Source organism: Pristis pectinata, chromosome 7 (assembly GCF_009764475.1).
Source record: "Pristis pectinata isolate sPriPec2 chromosome 7, sPriPec2.1.pri, whole genome shotgun sequence".
NCBI classification, from domain to species: domain Eukaryota; kingdom Metazoa; phylum Chordata; class Chondrichthyes; order Rhinopristiformes; family Pristidae; genus Pristis; species Pristis pectinata.
Window position 1 is genome coordinate 3,711,691 of NC_067411.1, and position 10,667 is coordinate 3,722,357.

Here is a 10,667-nt window from a genome sequence, read left to right on the forward strand (position 1 = left end):
TGCCCCCAGAACAATCTACACAAAAAGATGCATTTCACTGTGTGTTTTGATGTACATGTGACTAATAAAGAAATCTTATCATACCTTATCTTATCTTCTAGTCTGTGCCAAAACTTTATTCCGCTAGTCCCATTGACCGGCACCCTCCAGACCTCTCCCATCCATGTATCTATTCAATTTATTCTTAAAACCAAGATTCTCATCTGAGCCAGTCGCACTTGCCCGCGTTTGGCCCATATCCCTCTAAACCTTTCCTATCCATGGACCTGTCTAAGTGTCTTTTAAATCTTGTTAATGTACCTGCCTCAACCACTCCCCCTGGCAGCTCGTTCCATATACTGACCAACCCCTGGTGAAAAAGTTGCCCCTCAGGTTTCTATTAAACCTTTCCCCTCTTACCTTAAACCTGTGCCCTGTAGTTCCCCAACCCTGGGAAAAAGACTGAGTGCATTCACCCTATCTATGCCCCTCATGATTTTATACACCTCTATAAGATCACCCCTCAGTCACCAACACTCCCAACAGAATGGTTTGCTGGGCCCCTGTCGTAGCATGCACAGCAAGCCCCCACAGACAGGACTGTGATCACGGACAGGTAATCCTGGGCACTGCTGGACAGTCCCTTGCTCTTCTTCAAGTTCACGTTCACACTCTTTTTTCTTGCATTGCATCCTTGTCTTCCCACCTTCCCACCCCCAACACCTTCTCCTCCTCCCCACAGCCACAGGTCAGTTGATCAGTTAATCATCTGCTGTTACCTCCCACTCCCAGCCAAAGTTGCAGAGGACAAATCAAAGTGAAGGGAGTCAACTGAGGTCACTGACCATAAAGACATGTGCAGAGTGTATAGAAGTGGTCATCGAGTCACACAGCACGGAAGCAGGCCCTTCGGCCCAACTGGTCCATGCCGACCAAGATTCCCATCTAAGATAGTCCCATTTCCCTGTGTTTGGCCCATATCCCTCTAAACCTTTCCCATCTATGGACCTGTCCAAGTGTCTTTTGGAGTTGTCGAGTGATAGAGCACAGGTTCTTCAGGATGTGTGCACTTCTGGTTGCCTGGATACAGGAAGGATGACGCTAAGCTGGAGATGGTGCAGAAAAGATTCACAAGGATATTGCCGGGACTGGAGGGTGTGAGTTATAAGGAGAAGCTGGACAGGCTGGAACTGTTTTCCCTGGAGTGTAGGAGGCTGAGGGGTGACCTTATAGATGTTTATAAAACTCTGAGGGGCAGAGATAAGGTGAATGGTTAGTCTTTTCGCCAGGTCATGGGAGTCTAAAACTAGGGGGTTTAAAGTGAGAGGGGAAGGATTTAATAGGGACCTGAGGGGCAAGGTTTTCACCCAGAGGGTGGTGGGTATGTGGAGTGAGCTGCCAGAGGAAGTGGTAGAGGTGGGTACAAGTAGTGCTTAAAAGAAATTTAGACAGGTACATTGATAGGAAAGGTTTAGAGGGATATGGGCCAAACACAGGTAAATGGGACTAGCTCAGGTAGGCACCTTGGTCAGCATGGATGAGTTGGGCCGAAGGGCCTGTTTCTGTCCCGTATAACTCTATGATTCCTTGGGCCCACTGAGTTCACACCAACCATCAACCACCCATTTACACTAATCTCATTTTATTCACCCTCATTCCCATCAACCCCAGATTCTACCACATACCTACACACTGGGGGGCAATTTACAGTGGCCAATCCCACCAATCCCACATGTCTTTGGAATGTTGGAAAAAAACCGGAACATCCGGGGCAGACACCACACAGACAGCGCCCGAGGTCGGGATTGAACCAGGGTCCCTGGAGCTGTAAGGCAGCGGCTGTACCAGCTAAGCCACTGTGCTGTCCTAGTGTGCAAATGTTCTGCAAGCCCCTGCTTGGGAAGGGTGTGAGTATCCCAGCGAGAGTGTAGAGGTCTTAGTGGAGTGGTTCCAGGTATGCAGAGATCTCAGCTCCAGGGTTAGACGGGGTTCTACAGATGTACTGTTGTAAGTATCCAGGTTGCATCACGGTCTGGTACAGCAATCCAAATGCACAGGAACATACGAAGCTGCAGAGAGCAGTGGACTCTGCCCAATACATCACGGGCACATCCCTCCCCACCATCGGCAGTATCTACAGGAGGCGCTTCGTCAAGAAGGCAACGTCCATCATCAAAGATCCCCACCATCCGGGCCCTGCCATCTTCTCACAGCTCCCGTCGGGCAGGAGGTACAGAAGCCTGAAATCCCACACCACCAGGTTCAGGAACAGCTACTTCCCTTCAACCATTCGGTTCTTGAACCAACCGGCACAACCTTAATCACTAGAGTTTAGCAACACCATGACCACCTTGTCTATGCTGCTTATCTGATGCTCTGTGCCTGTGATGCTGCTGCAAGTAAGTTTTTCATTGCAGCTGTGCACACATGTGTATATGACTTTGACTTTAGACAGGAGGAGCTGGGGTTGTTCTTCTCAGAGTGAAGAGGAGGAGGTTCGATAGAGTGGGACAGGATCGTGATTTGCTCTACTGGCCACCAGCATGGATTTGATGGGTTGAATGGGCTCTTCCTATGCTGTAACAATTCTGTAAATCCACGGTCAAACCACCTTCGATTTGCTCCAGAGAAAACCCACTGCCTGTCAGCTGCACAAGGTCTCACTGATATTATTTTGGTCAAAGTCAGACCTGACATTTTACAGAGAAACCCAGAGCAAGAAAACATTCTGAGACTGTGTAATGGGACAGTGTAGAGGGAGCTTCACTCTGTGTCTGACCCCGGGAGTGTGTGATGGGACGGTGTAGAGGGAGCTTCACTCTGTATCTGACCCCGGGAGTGTGTGATGGGATGGTGTAGAGGGAGCTTCACTCTGTATCTGACCCCGGGAGTGTGTGATGGGACGGTGTAGAGGGAGCATCACTCTGTGTCTGACCCCGGGAGTGTGTGATGGGACAGTGTAGAGGGAGCTTCACTCTGTGTCTGACCCCGGGAGTGTGTGATGGGACGGTGTAGAGGGAGCTTCACTCTGTGTCTGACCCCGGGAGTGTGTGATGGGACGGTGTAGAGGGAGCTTCACTCTGTATCTGACCCCGGGAGTGTGTGATGGGACAGTGTAGAGGGAGCTTCACTCTGTATCTGACCCCGGGAGTGTGTGATGGGACAGTGTAGAGGGAGCTTCACTCTGCGTGTGCAGACCAAACTTCCATAAATGACACTCCAGGTACAGTCACACGTTAAGAAGTATCAGACTACCATTTGAATCCCCAAGGCAGAGAAGGGCACAGAACAAGTGCCGGTAAATGGGATTGGTGTAGATAGATGCTTGATGGTCAGCATGGACATGGTGGAGCCAAAGGGCCTGTTTCTGTGTGTCTGACTATAATCTGATTCAGTGTTGTTTGAGGGTTCAGGACATTGGGGAGCTCCACTGTTCTCAGCGACAATAGGTTTTGTACCCCAACCTGGTTCCCCCTGCCCTCCTCCTCCTCCTCACCTGCTTCCACCTATCACCTACCAGCCCCTGTCTCTCCCCTCCCGCTCACCTCTTTATACTGGCCATCTCCCCTTACACGCTGTCCTGATGCAGGGCCTCAACCCAAATGGTCACCCATTCCTTTCCCTCCACAGGTGCTCCCTGACCCGCTGAGTTCCTCCAGCAGGTTGTGTGTTGCTCCAGATTCCAGCGTCTGCCGTCTCCTGTGTCTACACAACATGCTTGCAAACAGCTGAGAGAGTAGCTGGACCTCAGTTTAAAGTCACGTCCAAAAGACCTCTCTGACATGTGGGATTTGAACACAAAGAATTGTGAACTGTAAGCAGGAGGGCGATGATTGTTTTAAGATCTGTTTTAAGATATTTTTATCAGTCACATGTACATCGAAACACACAGTGAAATGCATCTTTTGCGTAGAGTGTGCTGGGGGCAGCCCGCAAGTGTCGCCACGCTTCCGGCGCCAATGTAGCGTGCCCACAACTTCCTAACCCGTACGTCTTTGGAATGTGGGAGGAAACCGGAGCACCCGGAGGAAACCCACGCAGACATGGGGAGAACGTACAAACTCCTTACAGACAGCGGCCGGAATTGAACCCCGGTCGCTGGCACTGTAAAGCGTTACGCTAACCGCTGCACTACCGTGCCTGCTACTTCTGCTACTGTGCTGTGTTGCTACTGTGAAAATACAAAGTGTTACTTTTCCAATCTGCCCTCCCCTCCCTCAAATCACCCCCCCGGGGCCTCTCATCCATTGCAATGAGAAAGCAACAGAACCACTTTGTCAAAACTAGGAAATGTCTTTAATCTGTTTATTCATATCAGCAAGCTACAAGAAGATACATAACTTCTGATCTATGAAATTAAGAGCAAAGTATTTATTTCAAATGTAGAAAAATACAAAATCAAAACAGTTAATATAGTTAGGTTTAAACTTCAGCAAACACAGGGGTTTTCCATAAGTATATTTCTAGAAAATTCCATCTCCGAGTTGACATCCCTGGTCTCAGAACCTCTGACCCATGACCCTGCCCTCATTGTACAGTGTTTGATGATGACCCAAGCCATCCTTCAGAAATGTTTGACTCATAATTCAACCCCAAGTATTACATCCTTCCGTTTTACCTCCACAGTGTAGAGTCAGGCATGGGGTTCTGACAGATCTCCGCACAAACCAGGGCAAAGGATCACTGCTGACCACGGATTCTTGGACTATAATATCCACTCAGTTACAACCATTCAATAGGAAGAAATCCAGAATTTTATTCAATCAGCACAATGGAACTATTTACAGATGATTCAGTCGGAGAATATGCATCACTTCAGAAATGCATGGCGGCACTTGGAGTATTGTGTTCAGTTTTGGTCGCCCTGCTGTAGGAAAGATGTTATACAAGGATGATTTACAAGATTTACAAGGATGTTGCTAGGACTTGAGGGACTGTGTTATAGGGAGAAGTTGGACAGGCTGGGACTTTATTCCTTAGAGCGTAGGAGATTGAAGGGTGACCTTATAGAGGTGTATAAAATCAGAAGGAGCATAGACAGGGTGAATGCACCCAGTCTTTTTCCCAGGGTTGGGAATCAAGAACTAGACGGCTCAGGTTTCAGGTGAGAGGGGAGAGATTTAATAGGAACTTGAGGGTAACTTTTTTTACACAAAGGGTGGTGTGTATGTGGAACGAGCTGCCAGAGGAAGTGGTTGAGGCAGGTACAATAAATTTTAGAGAAGACAATTGGCCAGGTACATGGATTGGAAAGGTTTAGAAGTTTGTGGGCCAAACATTGGCAAATGGGACTAGCTTGAATGGGACATCTTGGTCGGCATGGACCAGTTGGGCCGAAGGGCCTGCTTCTGTGCTGTGTAACTATGAGCGAAATCGTACAGCCAAAATTCAGCACGCTCCCAACTCAGCAGAGATACACAGCCGCTGGACAGAGGAGCAGAGATTCACTGCATCCACATTTGCATCCTCATCCCGAACCCTGTTTGTCAGCCCCTGATCTCTTTATGTTCATCTACAGAAGGATGAGGGGGCATCTCATTGAAACCTACCGCATACTGAAAGGCCTAGATAGAGTGGATGTAGGGAGGATGTTTTCATCAGTGGGTGAGTCCAGGATCCGAGGGCACAGCCTCAGAATAAGGGGACGTCCCTTTAGAACTGAGATGAGGAGGAATTTCTTCAGCCAGAGGTTGGTGAATCTGTGGAATTTGTTGCCACAGACGGCTGTGGAGGCCAAGCCATTGGGTGTATTTAAGGCAGAGGTTGATGGGTTCTTGTTTGGTAAGGGGGTTAAGGGTTATGAAGAGAAGGCAGGAGAATGGGGTTGGAAATAAAATCAGCCCTGATTGAATGGTGGAGCAGACTCGATGGGCTGAATGGCTAATTCTGCTCCTATATCTTATGGTGTTATGCCCTTCCACACTCCTCAGTGGACCAGGGTAGATCCCCTTGCTTGATATAGTGAAGAATATGCACTACAAGCCAGTGCCAGCCATAAACAAGCATTGCCCCATTCCGAGTTGGAAGCTGTGAGCCAGCAAGCATTAATGAAGTGGTGCACATCCTCCTGGCAAAGGAACTGGGATTATGTTTCCCAAGCAGCCTGAGGAAGTGGACGGAAGTGTATTCACATTGGTGTGGGACTGTCTAGGAGAGCTTCTCACAATGTAATGGCAGGTGAAGATGAAAGATGCTGTAGACTATGTAGCTTCACGACTGGAGCCACGATACTTCCACGGCCTCTCACTTCTTCCTGCCCGCCGCGCGGGCTTTTACTTTCCACTGGAGAAAAAGATTGGAAGGGGAACGAATGAGAAAAAAGAGCAAGTTCCACAGACTTCACCACATCTACAGGACAGGTACGCTGCTGCTAATCGATACTAGTTAGGTCTCAGTAGGTTAGCAGCCAAGGGAAGGGTTACGGATCCAAAGTCACGGCTAAAACACACCTTGCTAATGTCATAGATTAGATGTAGAGTGAAGGTCTTTTTACATTATCCCATCAAACGCTCCCGGGGAGAAGTTGGATTTAGAGTAAAGATCCACCTACACATTCCCAGGGTCAGACACAGAGTAAAGCTCCCTCCACACCGTCCCATCACACACTCCTGGGGTCAGACACAGAGTGAAGCTCCCTCTACACCGTCCCATCACACACTCCCGGGGTCAGACACAGAGAAGCTCCCTCTACACCGTCCCATCACACACTCCCAGGGTCAGAGACAGAATGAAGCTCCCTCTACACCGTCCCATCACACACAAGGGTGAGATGCAGAGTTAAAATCCTGCAATGCAACAACTCGCCCAGAGTTTGGCCCAGGGCTGATAGGTGATTGGTTGCATTGTGGCGTGGAACTGAATGCCCACTGAGGCTGGAGCTTCACCTACCTTGAACTTTTGACTTTGTCACACCATCTCATCAGCCTCTTCACCCACTGCACGTTGTGTGGAGCGCACAGCTTCCTGTCTTTGATGGTGATGAATCTGTCCAAGGGAAGAATGGTTGGTGGGTAAGGACCTGCATGTTCCCCCCTCCTTCCGTGACTCCCCACTCCCCCAGCCGGTACGAAATTTCTACACACCTCAACTTTAATTCATGGGCCTCTTGTAGCTGTGTCCCCTGGTTGGTGACTCCCCCACGGGTGGACACCCCTCACCATCCACCTGTCAGGTCCCCTTGGGAGCTGACAGGTGACCCCCTCCCCCGCCCCCCCACGTTACTGGGTTACGGTATCCCCGCCCTCACGGAATTCACAAATCGCTCCCCCAAGATACGAGATGCGGAATAGAATCCGCTCTGTGTGGGAGAAAAGCCATTAAACGTAATTTCTTTTTCTTGACGCAGGTGCAGATGACGCGTCCTCGCGTTACGGAAAATCGCGATACGGAACGCTTTCTAGGAACGCAAACCTCCGTAAAGCGGGGGGTGGCCTGTGCGGGCTTTAGTTCGGCGCTGCTGTGTCCCAGAGTGAGGGTCTGCTTCCAGAGCCCCCTGCCACATCCCGGTCCCACAGCGGCTGCCACAGGGAGGGGCAAGGGGCGTGGGCGCTGAGGGGGCAGGTGGGGGTGGTGCTGGGAAGGGGATCGCTGTCTCTCAACCAGAGGGTGAACCTGACCCCCGGCTGTGGCCGAGAGAGGGGTCCCGGTTCATCTCTCGCCCCGTCATCTGCAGGCAACCCCCCCCCCCCTCCCCGGAGCGAGATCTGGAGTGGAATGAGGTGATGGTAGCTGCAGTCGAATAGCCGGTCTCGGGGACTGGCTGCAGGCTTGTGTTGTGTTGGGGGTGGGTTAACTCCCGCCGGGGACACCCAGCGCTTGACACTCACATCACCGCGGGGATCCGGCAGCCCGAGGCATTTCCCTGCAGCTTGTAACCTGCCACGATGCGCCTGGGGATGACTCTGTTGCTGACGTCCAGGCAGCAGTCCGTGGCCCCGTCGTCTCCTCGGCCTCCTGTCACACACAGAGAGAGGGAGGGGAGAACATGAGAGGGTGCGGAGCTGGGCTGTCGATGTGGGAGGGAGAGTGACTCCCTCCATCTCTCCTCCCTTCTTCCTCTCCCTCCTTCCCTCCCTCCTACCCTCCATTCCCTCCCACCTTCTCTCCCTCCCCCTTCTCCCCTTCTCCCCCACCTTCTCTCCCTCCCCTTCTCCCTCCTTCTCTCCCTCCCCTCTTCTCGCTCCCACCTCTCCCACCTCCCTCTCTCCCTCCCCACCTCCCTCTCTCCCTCCCCACCTCCCTCTCCCTCCCTTCCTCCCACTAGCCCGACAAACACAACTAATGTTTCAGCTCCAGGTCTAAACGAAAATAAAAATAAATGACAGATGCTGGAAATCTGAATTTAAAACAAAAATCGCTGTGAAAACTCAGACACTGTTAACTGTTTCTCTCTCCACAGACGCTGCCTGACTTTCTGAGTAATTCCAGCGTTTTCTGTTTTAATTTTACTATTGCAGTTTTTTTTTAAATTTAATTTTCATTTACTACAAACACAGCCCCCACCTCTTTTTTGTACTGAGTGGGATTTGAACTCGCGTTCTTCAGGTTATTGATCACTGGGTTACTCCTCTAGTTCACAACCACTACACTACCCTGTAGTGTACCAGGGGCAACTGGGGTGTTCCACAGGGTCCTGCTGCCCTCCTGTTTCCAGCAGTGGGGGCTGCCGTGAGCCAAGGTGATGGTGGAGGAGTTAGCACTGTTGGGCCCTGGTCTACCTCCTCTTTGTATGCTGCAGTTATCTGGTGACCTGTACCTCAGTACTTGCAGGCTGCGGTAAAGAAAGCCCAGCTCCCCCACGCCCCCAGCCTCCCCACCCCAGCTTGACTTGCTCGGTGTGGGGGAAGAAGTGCAGAAGGTAATTTGGAGCTTGTCTGTGAGGCTGTTGCAGTCAAATAGCCAACTCAGTCTCTGGGCAGGGGGCAAAGTCTGTGTGCCCATGGGGAATTGAAGTAGCAAAGGGTTATGGTGGTGGGGAGGGGCTCGATTAACCTCCTCTCCCGGGTATGGATTTGCACTCGTTCTCCTGGGGAGAGGGTGTTTGACCCATTTCTGTCCCTAGCCTGGCAAGGAAGGTGGGGGTTGTGGGAGAAGGGGTATGTGGGGGGGCTTTAGATCAGAGAAGGTAGTTAAACGACATGCAGTGTCCTCTGCTCGATACACGGGCCCTGAAACCTCTCCGCGCACTGGGGGGGGGATGAAACCCTTGCCCCAGGGACTCACGCCCGTGACCCCCGCTGAACCTCGGCTGCACTGCTGAGGGAGTGTAGCTGCATCAGAGGTGGCACCTTGCAGCCGAGACATTGCAGAGAGCCCCTACTGCGGAGAGGATCCAGGAGATCTAACCGGGGTCCTGGTCATTCCTTACCCCTGAGTGAACAGAGACCATACAGCCCATCGACTGCATGCCCACTCCTGGTCATGGAGTCATACAGCAGAGAATCAGACCCTTTGGCCCACCGAGTCTGCACTGACCATTTCACTAATCCCATTTTATTCTCCCCACATTCCCAGAAACTCACCCCGCAGATTCCCCCACTTACCTACACACTAAGGGCAATTTACACAGCTACTTAGCCTACCAATTTGTGGGAGGAAACCGGAGCACCCACACGGCCACAGGGAGAACGTGCGAACTCCACACACGGACAGCGCCGGAGGTCAGGATTGAACCAGGATCAGAGAGGCAGCGGCTACTGACTGCGCCACTGTGGGCAAACTGGCTGCCGGTTTACTGTCCTTAAAACAGCCAATGGACTTCCAAGCAGCGATTTGCAGGTCGCAAAACATTTTGGGTGGTGCTGAGAATGGGGCAGGACGCCACAGAAATGCAAAGGGTAGACGAGGGAGAGAATAAGTTTCAGGGCTGCAGGGAGACAGGAAGAAGGGAGGAGCGGGACTGATGGGATTGCTGCCAGAAGCTAGCATCGAGCTGATGGGCCAAGTGGTCCCCCGTGCCAAAATAAGTAGGGTAAACCTTCTACAAAAGATGTGACCCCAGAATATAGTAATTTAGGACGTCCTGTAGTCTGAAAATCACATCACAGGGGACAGTGATGTAAAAAGATCCAAATCCGATCTGTCAGGTCAGGGATGTTTTAACCCAAAGTTCTCCACACTCCACCCCCAACTAAAGTACCATGGCTTGTCCCAGGATCCTTGACGTCCCCCTGTGTCTGTGTAGAGCATCACCTTACCTTCAGAGAGCTGAAAGAGTGCAGCACAGATTAGCAAGGCATACTGGATGTGAAGGGTCATCCTGACTGACTTCTGTAAGCCGCTGGTGAGTGAGTAGAAAGTTCTGCTCCCACAGGAACTGGTCTTTGATCAGATCAGAAGCTCTCAGCTTGAGCAGTGGACTGGTGCCTCTATATATACTCAGTGCTGGTTTCAACTTGATTATTAACTGTTCAATTGCTAGGCGAGTGTTTTTTACCCTTTTAATTCTGCCCTGCTGAACAAAGCAGATTTACTTAAGGAGGCGTGCCCTCATTGAATGAGTCTATTTTAATTCATAGTTGCTGTTCTTCTGTCAGTTGGCATGTGGCCAAATAAAATGTAGTTTTCTTCACCTGATTAACCGAGTCTGTGGGTCTGGGCACCTGGGAGATGCCCCTGGGTAATAGTGACGGAACGCAGCGGGCTGGGGGGGTGGGGAGGTGAATCTCAGGGCACGGGGGGAAGCGCAG

General features: G+C 51.1%; 1 protein-coding gene across 1 annotated transcript; it reads right to left on the reverse strand.

Moving 5' to 3' along the window:
• Positions 1 to 4,257: 4,257 nt before the first annotated feature.
• On the reverse strand, positions 4,258 to 10,322 carry LOC127572658 (C-C motif chemokine 19-like). Its single transcript, XM_052020151.1, has 4 exons — positions 10,176 to 10,322; positions 7,806 to 7,932; positions 6,868 to 6,963; positions 4,258 to 6,261 (listed from the first exon to the last, which is right to left on the reverse strand). The coding sequence occupies exons 1-4, from the start codon at positions 10,234 to 10,236 to the stop codon at positions 6,252 to 6,254; spliced, it is 294 nt and encodes a 97-aa protein (XP_051876111.1). The 5' UTR covers positions 10,237 to 10,322; the 3' UTR covers positions 4,258 to 6,251.
• Positions 10,323 to 10,667: the final 345 nt, after the last annotated feature.